General features: G+C 41.9%; 1 protein-coding gene across 1 annotated transcript in view; it reads right to left on the reverse strand.

Moving 5' to 3' along the window:
• Window positions 1-17,893, reverse strand: part of lrrc75ba (leucine rich repeat containing 75Ba) — a 28,123-nt gene extending 10,230 nt beyond the window's left edge. Inside the window, exons 1-3 of the mRNA XM_076269797.1 lie at window positions 17,606-17,893; window positions 12,393-12,521; window positions 9,774-9,889 (exon numbers count right to left, since the gene is read on the reverse strand). Coding sequence (XP_076125912.1) covers window positions 9,774-9,889; window positions 12,393-12,521; window positions 17,606-17,893 — 533 coding nt within the window. The remainder of the gene's footprint in view (window positions 1-9,773; window positions 9,890-12,392; window positions 12,522-17,605) is intronic.
• Window positions 17,894-19,175: the final 1,282 nt, after the last annotated feature.

A 19,175-nucleotide genomic window follows, 5' to 3' on the forward strand; every position in this document is an offset into this window, starting at 1 on the left:
CTGATTCTGATTTTTTTCGGAATCATACATCAAACTAACTAACCAAAAATAAAATATTTAGTTTTTCAATTTATACATTTGGTCAATGTTTTTATCCAAACACACCCAAGTAGAGCAGATTCAGCAATCAAGGGGTAGTCATTGAAAGTCAATGTGCTACAATGCTAAATTCTTCCTCACACAAAAGTTCTAGGCCATGGAATAATTTCAGGGCATAGAACTTCATATAATGGAGTGTTTTAACAGTAATTTGTGATATGGTGGGTAGACTGGCCTTAAAGTCTTTAATATTTGAGATTAAACCTCTGCTCTTTTTAACAGTTTGGTCTTTACACAAACTCTCCTTTAGAGTTGTCTCTCAAGTTCCTCTCACTGCCTCTTTGTCTTGTTGCCTCTTTATAATGTGACTCCACTCTCATTCAAACTTTGCGTCAATACTCACCCCCCCCCCCCTCTCTCCTGCGCTATCTATTCACATTGACTCTCAATCTGACTTTGATTTACCACTTTACTCTCTATCTCTCTCCCTCTGTTTCTGTCCCTGGCTGGTGGTGGCCTGGTCCAAGCGCACAACAGGTTTGACATTTGAAAGGGTGACGGATGAGGGTGGTGCCAGCGTGCCAACGCTCATTACCGCAGGCTGGCATGGACGCGGGTCCCCCGTGGTCCAGCCTGATGAGAGGTGACAGGCCCTTGCACTCGCTCTGAGAACCCTGTCAACGGGCGAACACAGTGCCCACACAGCGCCCACACAATGGCATGAAGAGACGTGCAGTCCTACCCGTAAACCTTATCAAAGACAAAAGTGGGCACACAGACACACAAAACAGTGCGCACAATTGCATGGACACACACAAACTCACACACACAAAACGGGAGACATGCAGGCCTACCTGCAGCCTCATCAAACACAAAAGTGAATACACAGACACACACACACACACACACACAAACATACATAAAACCACACACCCACAAAGAGGGAGAGCAGCTAATTTGTCTCCGGCAGCCCACACTGGGATAACGAGGATGCCCTAATCAGCTCCATGAATGAAGCTATTGTGCCTTTACATGGGATGGAGTCCAGTCGTGAGCCAATCACACAGGAAAAATGTGCTGGGAGGCTGTTGAACCTCAGCATCATAACGGCCTGATGCAATCTGGACCACAACACACCAGCTGGTGGCTGAGAAATAATTCAGCATTTTCAGCTGTAAAAGAGGACTTGAGAAAAATAGAGTTTCTCATCTATGTGCACTAGTGACAAGGTTTACAGTTAGAATAAAAGACTCTAAAACACTCTAATGCCCACTTCACATTGGCACTGCAAATACGGCAGAGAAAGGGCCGGAAGTCATTCATTTCCTATGGAGATTTAGCCTGGGTGTTCCCATGCTGCCTTGCACGCGATTTGATTCACGCTGCTAAGGCAGCCTGGAGACCATGGAGCAAATTTTCGCCTGAGATAGGAGACCAATCACAGAACAAGGGGGGAAGCAAGACGATGATGAGCTATGCACAGACGCATTTGATAGACATCCGTGGCACCCAATAAACGGATCTGAGCATTTTTTTCAAATACGAGAAAATTAACATTTGGTTCCCAGACCACGTCTCATTGAGAAGTGGTGGCGCTAGCCAGGCTAATGGAGATTTGCAGACGAATGGATCCAAACCGCTGCAAACGAGTGCGGTGGAAAAAAACAATCCGTTGCTATGGTGCCGATAAACAAACTGAATTATCTTTTATATTAGCATATTACATGCTTTTAAACAATACAGTTTCACACAGAAGTCATCGAAAAGGGACGAGCATAATCCATAGAGGTACACAACCCCATATTGTGAAAAGTAAAATCAACGGTTGGTGTAAAATAAATAATTATTTCCAAACAACATTTTTTGTCATGTCATTGTCTTACATGGTTTCCTAATGTTATTAGGGCAGTTAGACAATTAGTTAAAAATAAGATATTACTATTGTACGTTTGTCTGCCAAACTCGAAATGCTTCCAACCCTTTCAACAGTCCAGTACGACATCCACTGGGGAAGCATTGCGAATATCGGAGCTGATTTCAAGTGCCAATGTGAAGGCGGCATAAGGACTGTGGAAGTGCCATTCTGTGTCAACATGTCAGACCACACATACATAGAAAGTCAGACAGTTCCAAAAAAAAAAGAAGAACGTCCTATGCTTTCAAAACTTTTGGAACTGGGCTGACACTTTTTTAACGGCGTGTCAACTCCACAGCGCTTGCGAGGGCACAGTCGGCATTGCCACTAAAGGCTTGACAGCTTAAGCCTGCCTACCTCCATGGGAAGCCATTATAACAAGGGGAATTGTAGGCACAGTACTGCCCAGTAATTCTTTAAAATAATATATCTCAGTTCATTGAGATGTCAATTTCTTAGGGGTATAGCCCAGACCGTCATTATGCACTCTAGGCATCAGAGACCCAGAAACTTGAAGATAGCAAAGAAATAAATTATATAATTGGACAGACCTACAGTGATCAGGAGGGGAGCTGTAGCAAATACCAACAGAGTAATAGCTTTTTAAATCTGTTTTTATTTCAGTGTGTCACAAACTGCCCTGGTTATTGCTGTCTTTCAATTTTACTTTCTACTTTTAAAGGAACACGCCACCCAAAATCAGTAGTGATATATGTTCTTACCGTAACTTTCACGAGTTGAGTCGTACCTCTCCCGCGTCGGTAGGTGCACTCAAACGCTCTGTCGCGCGGCGCGAATGTGTTAGCATGTTGCTATGCTAGCGGGCTCTGCCGTGGCCGTAGAGAGAGGCACATAGCAGTATTCAAACACCTCCACGTTTTACCTACTGAAATACAGTTGCACGAGTAGTTGATGAAAAATGTTAGGGCACACAACATGAAACGTGACGATTTTCCAAGCGAATAAACATGAGAACTACAATGTGTGGCGCAATAGCACTTGGGAGTACTTCGACCTAGCGTGGTAATATTATTAACACCTAATTGTAGATCCTATCCACCACAGAGTTTAGAATCCATGCTGGATCGACCCTCAGCCTCTCCCTCCCCTCTGAGCGAGAGAGGCACACACACTAGAGATGCGCTGATGGGCTATTATTTCAACCATAACTGCATAGCAAAACTTATCATCCATCAGCCATCCATCAGCACTAAAGTTTGTTGACCAATTTTCAAAACTGCACCCGCCATCCGCTGGTTGTTTTAATGTAGGCTATATGGGTGATGCAGCGCTGCTGACGTGAGGCTAGAAAGCCCTTGCCTGTTCTAGAAAGACTGATCTAATGCAGCAAATATATTAAAAGGCAAAAGTCGTACATTGGCTAGGCCTATCCCCAGAATATCAGCAGCAAACTCAGTCTCTGTCAACAGTCTCCAAATAAAACGCACATCGGCCTGTTGCCTATTCTGCCAGCTTGTGACAATATATCGTCCAAAATGCTTGATTGCATTGCATTCTCCACATTTTTAGCTACATTTTCATGTACCACATCAGCATTTTTGTTCAGTGAATCTTTTGTAAATTGCTTTACAATTACCATCGGGCCTATAGGCCTTGCCTGGCTTGCCTCAGCTTCAGTCACGTCCTTTTACAATTTTATCATTGTAATAAAAAACGCAATTTGCCACATAATTTCAGCATGCTCCTGGCCTAATTAATGCCTATTGTAGGCTACCTTATTTTTTGCAAAAAGAAAGAAATCCTTGATAAAATAACAAGTCATTCACATTATAGGCTACTTTACACACTGTTATGTCAGGTTGACTGACAAGCCTGTTCTGAAGACTCCCATTCATTTTGACTGCACGAGCGCGTCTTTTTCAGACAGACATCGCAATTCATTTTATAGCCTAGCAGGCCATCGGACAAATATGACGCCTCGATATTAAAGAAACTCCGACTCCATTCATTCTGAAAGTCCACCGCACAACAATGCAACGTGCATGTTCACATTTTAGTAACAACCGCCAAACTTGCTTGCTTGCCTTACACATCTAAGTTTTCCGACTATTTTTCTTACCTTCTTTTTCCGCTGTGGATGTTAGTGAGTTTGTAGAAGTTTTAGCTCTTACGTTCTGAACATCTCGCACTGCCATCACCCGATGTCATTTCTTAGTCATATCACTCTCTGTCTCTCTTTTAAATGCCTATTCCCTGAATGGTAGGCTACAATTATGTGTTTTATATATAGGCTAATATCTAAGCAAAATAACCCAGGCAGTCTCATCTAGGATATAACACAGGTTGAAGTTGGTTCTATTCAGGGAGGTGAACATCTGTAGATGACTCAGAAATGACATCGGAAGACAAGGAGTGAATATGGCAAGAGGCAAGCCGAAGTCTGCTGACAAGGGCCCGACGGTAATTGTAAAGCAAGTTACAAAAGATTCACTGAACAAAAATGCTGATGTGGTACATGAAAATGTAGCTAAAAATGTGGAGAATGCAATGCAATCAAGCATTTTGGACGATATATTGTCACAAGCTGGCAGAATAGGCAACAGGCCGATGTGCGTTTTATTTGGAGACTGTTTTGCGCGACAGAGACTGAGTTTGCTGCTGATATTCTGGGGATAGGCCTAGCCAATGTACGACTTTTGCCTTTTAATATATTTGCTGCATTAGATCAGTCTTTCTAGAACAGGCAAGGGCTTTCTAGCCTCATGTCAGTAGCGCTGCATCACCCATATAGCCTACATTAAAACAACCAGCGGATGGCGGGTGCAGTTTTGAAAATTGGTCAACAAACTTTAGTGCTGATGGATGGCTGATGGATGATAAGTTTTGCTATGCAGTTATGGTTGAAATAATAGCCCATCAGCGCATCTCTAGTGTGTGTGCCTCTCTCGCTCAGAGGGGAGGGAGAGGCTGAGGGTCGATCCAGCATGGATTCTAAACTCTGTGGTGGATAGGATCTACAATTAGGTGTTAATAATATTACCACGCTAGGTCGAAGTACTCCCAAGTGCTATTGCGCCACACATTGTAGTTCTCATGTTTATTCGCTTGGAAAATCGTCACGTTTCATGTTGTGTGCCCTAACATTTTTCATCAACTACTCGTGCAACTGTATTTCAGTAGGTAAAACGTGGAGGTGTTTGAATACTGCTATGTGCCTCTCTCTACGGCCACGGCAGAGCCCGCTAGCATAGCAACATGCTAACACATTCGCGCCGCGCGACAGAGCGTTTGAGTGCACCTACCGACACGGGAGAGGTACGACTCAACTCGTGAAAGTTACGGTAAGAACATATATCACTACTGATTTTGGATGGCGTGTTCCTTTAAAGATTAAGTTACTTTGTCATAAAAACATTCATAGCAGAATTTGCAACTAACATATGGTGTTTTCTTTGAGAAAGAGCTGGCACAGGGCTCACTTTACAGGCTTGAGATTGAGAAAAACAACAAAAAAATAAGATAGAACAGCAATGAGATAGCAGATACTGCTGTTAGCACGACAAGAGCCGCTTTCACACCTGAAACTAATTCTTTCGCACCCGTGAGCCATCGCAGGTTTCAGCCACACGGCGTTAGCTCACAGCAGATGGTGGCCTTCCGTGACAAACAAACAACCTTGTGTGAGTTGCGACCACAAAACCAAAACCACATTTCCTTTTATATACCTAAGAGAACAAACACTCCCGGTGTTGTACCAGGAATTTTAACAAACACCAGAAACCAGGATGCTGGATCCTGATATACAGACTCCCTATTGTGTACACACAGGCCACTTACTGGCAATTAAAAGTGTAGCTAGGTATCATAGCAAGAGCATATCAATTTCCTCCTTACACACAGTCTGTCTTAGTATTCTTACTAGTGAGAGAGCAAATGGCACACACCCATGTGTGTGCATATGCATGTGCATGTGCATGTGCGTGTGTGTGTGTGCGTGTGCGTGTGTGTATGTTTCTGACTGACGCCAGATCTCATGATGAATCTCAGTCTGTTGTGTCTGTAACAGAGGGTGTCAGACTATCTTCTAACATGGCCGAGCACTGTGGGAAGAGACTGTGCCTGGATTTCCAGATAGCTGGGCACCTTCATTTTTAAAACAAATCACCCAAGTTATTTTTTTCATTTTGAGTACAAGAGAGTGCTGCTTTTAATTTTAATAGAGATTGATTTTGACATCATCTGATATTGTCAGTCTGGAATGGGTATTGTCGAACTGGTATGGTTGCTAAGAATAACTTTGTAGTGTCTCTCTCTCTCTCTCTCTCTCTCTCTCTCTCTCTCTCTCTCTCTCTCTCTCTCTCTCTCTTTGCCTCATGCTGGCAACCACTAGCCCATTCAAATCTTTTGAAAAGCGAGCGGCACAATGGCATTGCCTTTATCCGCTTGCCGAGCTCCTCTCCCCCATTAGATTGTCATTTCCACATGAATGCAATGTGATTAAAAATATCTGTGAAAAGTCCCCATGCTCCTTCAGTCTCTGCCTGAATAGACAATTCTGCTGGTCTTTGAAATACCTATGTTGTCAGGAACACGAAACACTCTGAAAATATATGTTTGAAGGTGAGATTTCAACCTCATTTAGTCTAGCCCTGAAAGCAGATCACAAGGTTAATATGCACAGTACCCTTGCTATTCACACCATATGAGATGGCTTTATACTGTAGCTATGTGAGAAGGGAAGTTTCCATGGCTGTTTTACAACACGGTTGAATTAATTAATGAAAAGTGAAAATAGGGTTAGCTGTCTAAAAAAAAGAGTTTCTGTCAGGGCAACATGACTGTGTGCATATTTTGGGAAGAAAATAGTTCTCCTGTCATAACGCCCCAGTACAGTCACGACTTGTGAATGTGTGTGTGTGTGTGTGTGTGTGTGTGTGTGTGTGTGTGTGCGCGCGCGCACGCACGCACATGTGTGCCTCAGTGTGTGTTTGAGATACAGAAAGAAATGGGCAAAAAGTTACGATGATTTGCCACAACATCGTCAGTCACTACGGGTTTATCATTTCCTCTCATGGCTGAACCCATTTTAATGCAACTGAACCCAGTTAGTCATTTTCATGGCCAATGCACCACTCACTAATAGGACCACTGAGAGAAATTGCATCAGGGCTGTCTGAGGGTTCAAACCGTGTCTAAGGAATCTGGTCTGTTCATTATTTTGTCACACAGCCCACAAGGCCTCTGTAGTGAACCATGTGCACTGTAATGTACGTATTAAAAGTGAATCAAATGGTCAAATGCTATATAGCGTCACACTTCATTCTAATTGTCTTTAAACGCTATGTACTTAACAATTTAGTACAATAAACATCTCTGTTATTATAGGGATTAGGGCTAGCCCTGAACAGAAATTTCAGGTTTCTGGCAAACAGTAGGTCATATTTGCACATGCAAATTAGGTTTTTGGCAAATAGTTACGGTTAACTTTTGGCAATGTTACAGCAAATTTGCAGCAATATGCAAATTAGGTTTCTGGCAAACAGTTGCGGTTAACTTTTGGCAATGTTGCAGCAAAATTGCAGCAATATACAAATTAGGTTTGTCACAAGAAGTTCACTGAAAGTTTGTCATTATTGGCTAAGTGTGATGGCAAATAACTGGCGAGCACATTTGCCACCAGTGGCAAACTTCTCATTGTTGCCAGAACTTTGCTACAGTAGAAGTTTGCCTCTAGCGGCCAACATTGGCAAACTTCTGGCAATATTTTCTAGTGAACTCATTTGTTTGCCACAAATCACCCACAAGTTTGCTGCAAATCTGCCGCAAACATTGAATTTTTGTAAGGGTTGGTTTATGGTTAGGTTAAGTAATGATTATTTATATGTGTCTACATAAGGAATACATCGTATTCAACCCACAAAGGGCGCCCACAAGTGTGATTAAAAATATATATGTATATAATACATCCAACCTAATTTGCCAAACCAACTTGACAATTCAAATAAATCAACATACATGAGAATAGGCAACAGACATCTGAGCGGTACTGTATGTTGCATTGTGTAGACTGTTGATCCTCACTGCTATAAAGCTGAAAAGCATTGATGTCCCTTAGGAAATGCCTACATGCAAGCCTTTTCATGCCCCGGAATGGCAGCTGTTTAGAAGGGATTGATTAAGCATGCAGTGTCTGTGAAGGGAACCCACACACAAAACAACAAATAGAAACACGCACACATAGCTTACATACAAACACACACACACACACACACACACACACACACACACACACACACACACAAGAACATACAAACACACACACACACACACACACACACACACACACACACACACACACACACACACAAGAACAAACAAACACACACACACACACACACACACACACACACACACACACACAAGCTGACTATTTTGAGCAGACTGAGGCCTATGAAAGTCCTATGTTAATTCCTGTAGCATACATGGTCTGGCCAATAACACTGCACATCTACTCCACAGACAGATGATTCAAATATTATGACATATTGAGCTTAGTCTTGACTACTGAACAGATCATAGCTTTCAATAGGTATGCTCATTTGCATAGGTTATGTGTGAAAACAGAATGTGACTAATTTGTGTAATCCTTGTGACACAACTTGTCAAAATATATGTTTTCCTAATTAAAAATATTTTGTCTGATAATGACTCACAGCAAGAATATTCATGCAAAGACAGCAGAAAGAGATGTAATTTCAGTGGCTTTCAAAACCTTTTGGGTGTGCCTCCATGTATTAAAAAGTTGCTCTCTATAACTTCCTGTAATTATAAAATCACTCTCTGTGACTTTCAAGGCTCACCCCCAGAGACAGAAAGTTCCAGAAGCATTTGATGGTACTGAGAACTACAGCATCAGGCAGTGAATACATCAGCATTTCAATGAGTCCATAAATTAATTACTGATGGGGAGTCTTTCTTTGTCATCTTGATGCTTAAAATTGCCTTACAGTGTGAAATGACCTGAACCATTTTAGGTTTTGTCCAACTACTTTGAAATGGTGTGTAGTCTTCTCTGTGACCTCTTGCAGGAGAGGACTGTTGAAAAGGCAGAACCAATCGATTGTAGAAAGAGAAAATTAATTTGCTGGCTAAGTGGAATTTAACTTCAATCAGTTATTGCCCATCAGACTTTGAAACAGAGTGAGTCCTGGCTCTGCATAAGAAAAAAAACGTATATACTTTGTAAGTATATTTTTTTCGTATTATTGTTGGCAAAGGTTTGTTGTTTCATCCATTTTGTTATCGGTTCCATGTGTACCATTGGGTTGAGTTTTAAATAGTATATTTACATGTAATGGACAGTTGTGGATGTATATATATATATATGTGGATGTGGACAAGAAAATGATGTCAAATTAGTGTATAGATTTCCAATTAGTGCGTCGATTTCATTTTAGCGTATAGAAACCTGACATGAAAATAATTAATTTTGAGGGAGGGTTTATAGTCGACAGAAATAGGACACTGAACAGTAGTGTATAAAGAGACGCTGTAAGTCAGCTTTAAGCAAATACATCTGAGTGTACTAACAAAAACATTAGGTTTGTATTGGCCAAAAATGTATTGGCCAGCAAATTGAAAAACAAAACTTTCATGGGTGGTCCTTCAGGCAAAGGTTAGTTGGTTATTGGTTCTGAAAAAAAAGCAAAATCTTGGAAAGAGAATTGCGAAGTCACTTGCACCATTAAAGTTTGAAAAACTGCTGCTGATTCTGTTTCTTGTCAAGGAAAAAACAACGGTCATGGTGGGAATGTGACTGTTGTCATGGGAATGTGGAGTGTGGGTGTGGCTCTCTCACCAGGCCTGTGACTTCCTCCTGGACATGCTCTGGCGCAGCCACTTGGAGTGCGGCGTCAGGTGGTAGATGAGCTGCCGGCAGATTTTATCCGAGGACTTCAGAGTGTCCTGAGCATCCTGAGGGAGAAATAAGGCTAATTTACAACAACTTTTTAAGCAACCAGAGCTTGAACGTGCTCTCTGTCATGTTTTCTATTTGGCAGACAAGACAGTGCAGAGGCCATAATTCTGATCGTATACTTCATGAAGTCTGATCCATCAGCATCAGGCTCAATTGTCCCCTTTGGAGACTTTGTGCCTGGGTGTCCTTTTAAAACACGCAGACAGCTATGATGTAGATTCTTTGTTGCCTTCAGCCATCTTTGCACCTGAATGCAATCTCATCTGAGCCACCTATATACCCAGCCGCAATAGCTGACAGAAGCACACAAAGAAAGACAAGCACACACATCAAAGTAAGAGTTGGTGAGAGTCATATCCCTCCCTTCTGGGATGATGATGGCTATCACAGATTTGGTGGGGTCAACATGCCCTTATTTATTTTGTTGCAAATAAATTCATTTCTCCATTTGCTAGAGAAAAAAAACTCTGGAGGACACATGGCGTTGGCAGATTCCAGGCTCTCTCTCTCTCTCTCCCTCTCTCTCCTCTGAGTTTTCACTTGCAGCCATCTGTTGGGTTGGGTGCCTCTGCGCTGAGGAGCCTCTGATGAAGAGGTTTAACTTTTACAGAACCGCTCTCCTTCAGACCCTAAATTATGCATGCCAAAATGAATAATCCACGATGATGCCGGAGAGAGAGAGAGTGGGAACCTGAACACACAATGACTCAGCAAAAAAAATCTTCTCAGAGGAACTAAGACCTACCTAATTATCTAAGACTAGCAATTACGCAATCTGAAAAGCAGCACTTAAATACTGCCCTGATATGTGAATTTCACCTGTATCATTATGTAATGCCCATTATGCATATAATCCATATATCAGACAGAAATCCATCCGTACCTGGGTCCATGCTTCCACCTCTCTCTCCCTCTCTCTTTTTCTCTTTCTCTCTCTCTTTCTTTCACTCTCTCATTCCGTCTGTTGGTCGCCTGTCTTTCTATCTGACTATCTTTCTTCTGTCAAGATATATGACAAGCCATATTCAAACAGCATGCAAAACTCTAAGTAGGATTATGCGGATTACAGGGGATAATCATCCCCAGTAGTCATATTACTAAAGATCCTAATAACCATGAATATCTGAAACATTGATAATTCTCAGAGGATGTTTTTCTTTTTACTATTAAAAAACAAATTTAGGGCTTATCTCCATTAATCTTTCATAAAATATAACTGGGTGGACAATCACAAGGGGAAACAAAATGACAGTGAACATGAAGCCAAGACAGGGCAACTCTCTCATGCGTGTTCTCTTTCTCTCTCTATACAGACACACACACACAAAGGATGACTATTTTTTTTAATGGGCAAATGAGTCTTGCTTGCTCTTCTATCCCCAGGGCTCAAACATCTTAGTGCACATAGGAACACACACACACACACACACACACACACACACACAAACACACACACACACACAAATGTATTACCGTAAAAAGAGCCAAATGTGTGAATATGAGATGCAGGAAGCATGGTGCATTACCCTGACCAAGATCACTCTTTCAAAGATGGCTTCTGCTCTCTCAAATTCAAATTCAAGTTGCTTTATTAGCATGACTGTATGAGAACAGTGTTGCCAAAGCTATTGTTACATACAACATAACACACAATAACATAAGACCATCAAAAACAAACACAAAGAATACATAAAAAGGAGGGGGTGGGGGGTGTACATTAGTGTGGGGTGGACATAAGAGATCTAGATTTAACAGCAGTAAAGACCTCTCTCTCTCTTTCACACACACACACACAAACACACACACACACACACACACACACACACACACACACACACAGAGACACACATACTGTACCAGTTTGAAATACATCATCACACTACCTACAACCTCAGCATGTAGGCATATAATTCAACATTATTGATATTCAACGTTTCCATAATCAACATTTCAACATAAAAACAGAATGGATGTTTAGAGGCATTTTAGATATGAAATTGTCTGATTTGATTTTTTTTTTACACCAGACTGACAAACAAACAAACATAATATGTCATATCATAGAGAATATTATACATTATGGAGAATATGACAGGTCAGGACAAAAGCTGAGAAAAACGGAGAAAAATGCTGATTTATGACAGACACAGTCTCAACAAACCAGATGACCATACAAAGGAGCAGGACAGACTAATAGGCCTAAAACTGCAATGATGGATCTGGCAAAATGGGAAAACAGACAGAGTGACAGACATATGCATAATTCAGAAAGATGATGGACGACAAGCAAAACACAAACAAAAAAAGCTCTGAGTGAGGAAGATGGAGGTGGCAAGGAGAGAGATGGAGAGACATAGATAGTGGAAAGAAGAGAGAGAGTGAGAAAGAGAACTAATACTGTAGAGAAGGGTTAGACAGATACAGTAGCAAGAGAGGAGGGAAGGGAGAGGTTTGGAAATTATGAACTGTGTAGAAAAATGACATGAAGTTTTGACGTACCTTCTTTGGGCACTGCATGTCTCTGGCCAGGCTTAACAGCAAATCGTGGGAGATGGGATCCACCAGATTGAGGAAGGCTGCATTCTTATATAAGATATCGTTTAGGGATGTGCCCTCCAAACCCAGGTCCTTCCAAAACAAACACACACACACACACACACACACAAAGAACAAGTAGCTTAGCATGGACAATTCAAAAGCTACCTCATTCACTGACGAATAAATAACTCTTCTTTGGATGGACTGATCTTCTATTTAAATGTTATTCAGATATTGGATGATATTGTTCAGAGAAGTGCCCTCAATATATATAGAGAAAGAAAGAGAGAGAGAGAGAGAGAGAGAGAGAGAAAAGAGAAAGCACACAACTCACTAATTACTTTATTCTCTAGCCTCTTATGATTTTATTTTGGTGTTTGGCAAAGAGGCAGTACTAAGTGTTAATACTAGTGTTACTACTCAGTTATATAATCCATAGACAAAGCTGGTGTCCTCTCGGGTGGAATGCAACACTGTCACGACAAATACATTTTTGAGTGATGCGATCTGGTCTTATAAAACCGTCTTTCGACGCCCCTGGTTTATTAATATTCAAAAGGCGCATGCTTTTATCCATGGTGACTGACTTGCATATTCTGACTGGTACAGATCTTTGCACTTCAGTTCCAGCTGAGCGGCGGGGCTTTCATGTGCTTTGCTGCGGGCCGTGATGTTGCTGCTGCTGCTGCTGCCCGGCGCTTGGGACTATCCACCCACACCTCCTCTTCCTCCTCCTCCTCTTCCTCACCCTAATCTTCCTCTCCTCTCGAGCTCAGAAGCCCGGGACCTCCTCTACACCACACAAGCTCTCATTGTAACATAAAAAAAGAAATGCACACTCCCAGGGCTACAGAGTGCATGGCTCTCTGATGATATAAATGGCTTCTTTAGCATAACAGTATTATGCATCCTGCACAGCAACATTTGTGTTCTATAGGCGAAGACCACACAGAGGCGTAGGCTATTATGCATCCTTGGATATTTGTGTTGCAAATGTGAAGACCACACAAACCCGTATTATGTATCCTGCATATGTGAAAACAACACAGAGGCATACTTCACGTCCTACATAGGAACATTTGTGTTGCATAGGGGAAGACCACAGAGGGGGCTTGCAGGAACACTGGGTATTACTCCGTTTCTAGGACGCAATTGTGGTAAGCCTTGGAAGTACATTAACTTTGGAATCATTCACTTCACAAAGTAGTAAAATGAGCTTGTAGGTAGATTTAACTGCTTAGAGTCACAAAGTGGATTTGATGCACAGGCCTAGTTTGTAATCATTGCAGTCCTTTTTAAATATCTTGCTGGGGAAAATAAATCTCTCTGATATATTTTTTGCAAGACAATGGCAACTAGGTAAAACTAGGTAAAAATACTAGTACAAAGCATGCAATTCCCACAGCACAAAAATATGCATCTTTTCATGTAATGAAATGAGGTTGTCTGGTTCTACCTCTCATATCATTGTGAATGTCTGTGTCGTGTGTGTGTGCGTATGTGTGTGTGTGTGTGTGTGTGTGTGTGTGTGTGCGTATGTGTGTGTGTGTGTGTGTGTGTGTGTGTGTGTGTATGTGTGTGTGTGTGTGTGTGTGTGTGTGCGTGTGTGTGTGTGTGTGATTTTGTCTGTCTTTTCTCATTAGGAGACAGATATGGTAGCAGAGAAAAAGAGAGAGCTCGGATAATACAGTACCCCAGATACAAGATGACTGCTGAGTGGCTCTGGCCCTAATCTGGCCCTGATATGGCCCTGATATGGCACAAACAGACCAGATCAGGGCCAGGTCTGTTCTAGAGCTGATGATACAAAGGATTGTTAAAAATAAACACACACTATCTGGCAAACACATGGATGCATGCACATACATTATGCACATATTGGTGCTCACTCTCTCCCATCCACACCTGTGCAACTGCACTCCCGCCAATTCAGTAATGGTGTCAATAACACCATTAACTAGATCCTTTCACAGAAGTCGAACAGAAATGAAAAAGTAAATCGCATGCCCCACACACACACACACACACGCACACACACGCACACGCACACACACACACGCACACACACACATACACATACACACACGCACACGCACACACACACACACACACACACAAACATGCATGAACATACACTGAATACTTCCTGAATGTAGAGATGGGAAAATAATTCCCTTCTGTATTCCTGTGACCTACATGCATCTGCGCTGCTTTGCATGTTGACATCGCCATGGCAGCAGTTTCCGTGTGAATCGCGCGGAGACGATGCAATGTCAGAGACGGGTCATTAGGGTGCTCTAGGTGCACCGATCAGATTCAGCATCTATTAAACATTGACTTTTTTAGCGTCTTTCTCATAACACCGATGCAGGCCCTGCACAGCGCTGTCTACATGTGAGCGTTCACACATGACTGCATCGGCAAACTAGCGAATTCAATCATCACTTGACCATGATACCCCTTTCCTGCTCACCCCTGTTTAGACAAGCATTGGCAAGCACTTTGGTAGTTCCCCTGTTTCCCTGGCATTATACAAGGCTTGTGAGGAAAATAAATCTCATACATTAACTCCCGGTCAAGGGTTGCCTGGAGGTATGAGACAACTTTTCTTCACTCTCTCTCTCTCTCTCTCTTTCTGTCTCTCTCTCTCTCTCTCTATTTGTTTCTGTGCCTTGCAATTTCCACCAGGGTTTTGGCTCCGATATGCTCGGCTGAACGCTAACAATAGATGTTTCTGTAATTGTGTTGGACACTGAAATAGGGTTGGCCTTGCCAGCGGAGTCCCTAAATATCCCCTGTTCCCCAATAAATGTGACTGTCTGGATAAAGGGAGGCAAGGTTAGAAAGGGACCCTGACACTCAGGCTAGAGTGAGTGTGTGTGTATGTGTGTGTGTGTGTGTGTGTGTGTGCGTGTGTGTGTGTATACATGTGTGTGTGTGTGTGTGTGTGTGTGTGTGTGTGTGTGTGTGTACATGTGTGTGTGTACATGTGTATGTATGAGTGGTGTAGTAAAAATCCCCAGGGCCACCTGACGGTGTTGATTAAAAAGCTCGCTTCACTCTCACATCGTACCTTGTGTCAAATCCTGAAAGTAATTAACTACAGTGAGAGAAGGAGAGAGAGGGAGAGATGAAAGGAGGACAAGGAGAGGGGATGAGAGAGCAGGAGAGAGAGAAAGTGAGTGAGAGAGAGACAAAGAAGGAAAAAGAGGAAGAGAGAGAGGGAGGGAGAGAGAGAGAGAGGGAGCAAGAATTTGAGGGAATTAGGAAGAAAGTGCATCAGGTATAGCCTGATATATAGCAAATTACATCTGAAATACTGTTTTACCAGCATGCTCCTCTAATTGTGGAGCAAGATGGCCTGACCTCCTTTGAGTCGATGCAATGACACAATGAGCACCTTCAATAAGACCATCCATAGCAACAGGTGATTGTGGTTGCCAATGCTCGAAGATTATTCACAGATAATTGCAGCCAAAAGCCGCAACCTCTGATCAGATTCTGAAACTTTCAGTTGAGCTTGAGGCTCTGGATCACACGTAATGCAATTATCCCTTCTCCTCATGGCAACCACCTGCTCACGTCTCATTTTGGAAGTCATACCAGTGCTCTACAGGGAGTAGGTATGCTCGTGTGTGAAGCTTATCTGAGATGACAAGTCCACCATCCTCAATACTATTATCTTACTATTTTACTGTACATGAAATAGCATGAATCCTTTCTCTCCACAAGAGAACTCTATCATCTTTATTTACTGCATGTTTTATGTTGAACATGGATTTTTTTGTACCATTATTTATTTTTAGAGATGATATAGATAAAGAAACAGGAAAATTACAACAGTGAGGTTTGGGGGGAAATTCATTAGGCATATCAAACTATGTGGTTCTTCCGGCAATGAGATGTTATTGCCAAAATAAACACCTTGCTGAGAAGTAAACAACAATCACATTCTTCTTTCATGAAACGCGTGAACAGGAAACCCTGCTTCGACAACATGGCCACTGTTTGTAAAGATGTCTGCACAATGGCAATTTTTTTTTTTTTTTTTTTTTTTGACCAATGCCTATTTCTGAGCTTACACCCAATCTTGTTATTTCACATTAGAAAAGAAAAAGTTAACACACTGAGCGAGAACGGCTCATTCTAGTTTTGTTCTTGTGACGATTTCATCTTGTACAGTTCTGGGTGCATATTACTAGTATGGTTCCACCTGATGTGCTTAGCTCAGGAACATAGACACAGACAGATTTTGGCCAAATTATGCCATACTATACTTTGTGCTTTGTGCTTGAAAAGTGCTATATAAATACATTGTATTATTATTAATATTATTATTATTATTATTGTTATTATTATTATACCACCTCCTCCTTTCTCTCTAGCCTCTGTCCTCTCTCCTTCACCTGTGAGCTCACTGACATGTAAACATTGGGCCACGAAGTGTACATACTTCACGATTCCATTTTAAAACCTTAACTAGAAGAGAAGGGTCCAGTTGAGGCTTTACTTGTGCCCTGAACATGCTCTCCACTAACATGATTGGAGGAAAGTGCTGTTAAAACAGGATGACCAGGCAATGACCTTTTATTTGATACTCTGCTAAATCACCAATGAAGACATGAGGGGCCAAGGGGAGTCTTGGCGATGACATTGCTGCAGGCTGTCAGATATAAACTTTCGGGGACTTTTTGGATGGCATTAGTCATATAGACTATGTCAGCAGTGCATGCAACTTATAGCTGTCTGAAGGTTACACAGATTGACAGACTGACACAATAGGACAGGACACAGCATATGAGGTGCAAAAGGGCTGTACTACTGTGGCTGTCTAAATGACAGGCTGTCAGCAAATCATGTCAAGTCAGAGGATATCTTCAACGTGGTTGTCAGAAGTTGTTAAAACCTACAATAGCCTACTATTGATTCCTCACGACATTGTTAAGTTGTCATGGAGAACCACCTGAGTCATGCACACTATAGTGCTATGCTTATTTGCGCGGTATAGGGATCTAATGTTTGTTTATGATATCTCAAGAGATCACTAATCATGCAGGCTATATAGCTGGTGGTTTGGAGAAAAAAATGTTTTGGTATAGCTGTTATAGTTCACACTTATTGTAAAGGTTGAGTGTCGCAGACAGACTGTTCTTTGCAGGGGCAGCTGGTCTTACCTTCCTCAATAATTTCAGCACGTCTGTCGCCTGCTCGAGCTTGCGCTCACGGAGCAGTTTTTGGATCTCTCGGATCCAGGTGACTCGACGCACGTAGGGACTGTGGTTGGTTCGGCGCAGCATCCCCGGTAGCTTGTCCGACTTCAGCATCAGCGATGTAAACAAGAAGTCTCCGCTGCCACGACTTCCACTCCTGTCGCTTTCTCCCGTGCTGTCGAGATGCTTGCGGCGCCTCCTTGAAAAATTATCGTTGTCCAGACTGTTCTGACGGCTCAGACGAGAACCCATGCTGAAGCTTCAGATAGACTATCCTAAATGTTGCACTTGCCGGTCAATTTGATGACTCCTTGCGTGATGACCATAATAATCACACGCAGTCATTCTGTGTTATTTTTTTCTGCCTGATTTAACTTAAGCCCATCACTCGTGATATACTCGGGTGTGCACACGCAGCAATACTATTGTCTAGCCTGTGCACAAACGTTGAAGGATACAAAGACGGCTAGTTCTCCTGTGCATTTGAGATGCAAGCTACGAGGTGCAAGTTTAACAAGCTGACATTTTCATATTTTGTCAATTTCTAAGCTGTATTACTAGTAGGTGTGTCGGTGCTGGAGGCTTGTCTCGGTTTGGTATTCTCTGCTTGTCTGTTGATGCTGTTTGGGTCTCCACAGTACCACGCGCGGTTCGCTATGCACACACCCAATCACAGACATCCTCTACTGCGCGTGTACATGTGTGAACGCCCTATTCGCCAAGCATTTAAATGTCCAATTTCTAATCGTTTGGACAACGCGATCGTGGAAGGAACTGGTGAAAGATTAACGAGCTTCCTTAACTATTCAAGAAAAAATAAATTTGATTAACCTAAATCTTTTCCAAAACGAATATAGGCTATGTTTGAAAGGAAAAGAAGCCATCTGGTCTGTCTGACTGAATGCGATCGATGGCCAGCTGTTGCACAAGCACTCTGACCATAGCAATAATAAAGCAGTCTTGTTACCTTGAATGATAACATAGTTGAATGGAAAATGTGAGTGAAATGTCTGTGCTCTGAGAAAAAAATACAGTTGTAAATAGAGGGGATAGGCACGATAGACATTTTAATTTGAGGCTTTGCACAAAAAAAAAACTGATGAAGAATCCTACAGGCAATACCAGTTAAATTTGAATCGTCAATATCTCTCTGATCACGTGATATGAGAAATGAATCATAATTCACGTTTTGTTGAGAGTTCTTATTCAGACATAACAGTGGCTTTTGACATTGAGAGTTCAAATTACTTCAAAGGGTAAAGATGTCATATTGAAAGAGTGAGACTTCACAGTCATAGTTACAGTCAAACAAACCATCCCAAACAGATAGGTGAATGGTAAATAGTCTGATTTGCCTTTAAAGAAGTCATACGAGTACATTTATTTGGAACCTTCTTGGTTTTTTTGTTTTTGTTTATTTGTTTGTTTAAAAAAAAAGGCAGATGGTGTTGCTAGAATTGTTTGGCACAATGAAATAATGTAGCCTACCTAATATACAGTAAGCCTACTGTGCAAAAGTTTTAGCCACCCATTC

This window comes from Alosa pseudoharengus, unplaced genomic scaffold (assembly GCF_046254945.1).
Source record: "Alosa pseudoharengus isolate Yale_2024_CS ecotype anadromous, Long Island Sound unplaced genomic scaffold, YU_APseudo_1.1 YU_APseudo_1.1_scf_6, whole genome shotgun sequence".
NCBI classification, from domain to species: Eukaryota; Metazoa; Chordata; class Actinopteri; order Clupeiformes; family Clupeidae; genus Alosa; species Alosa pseudoharengus.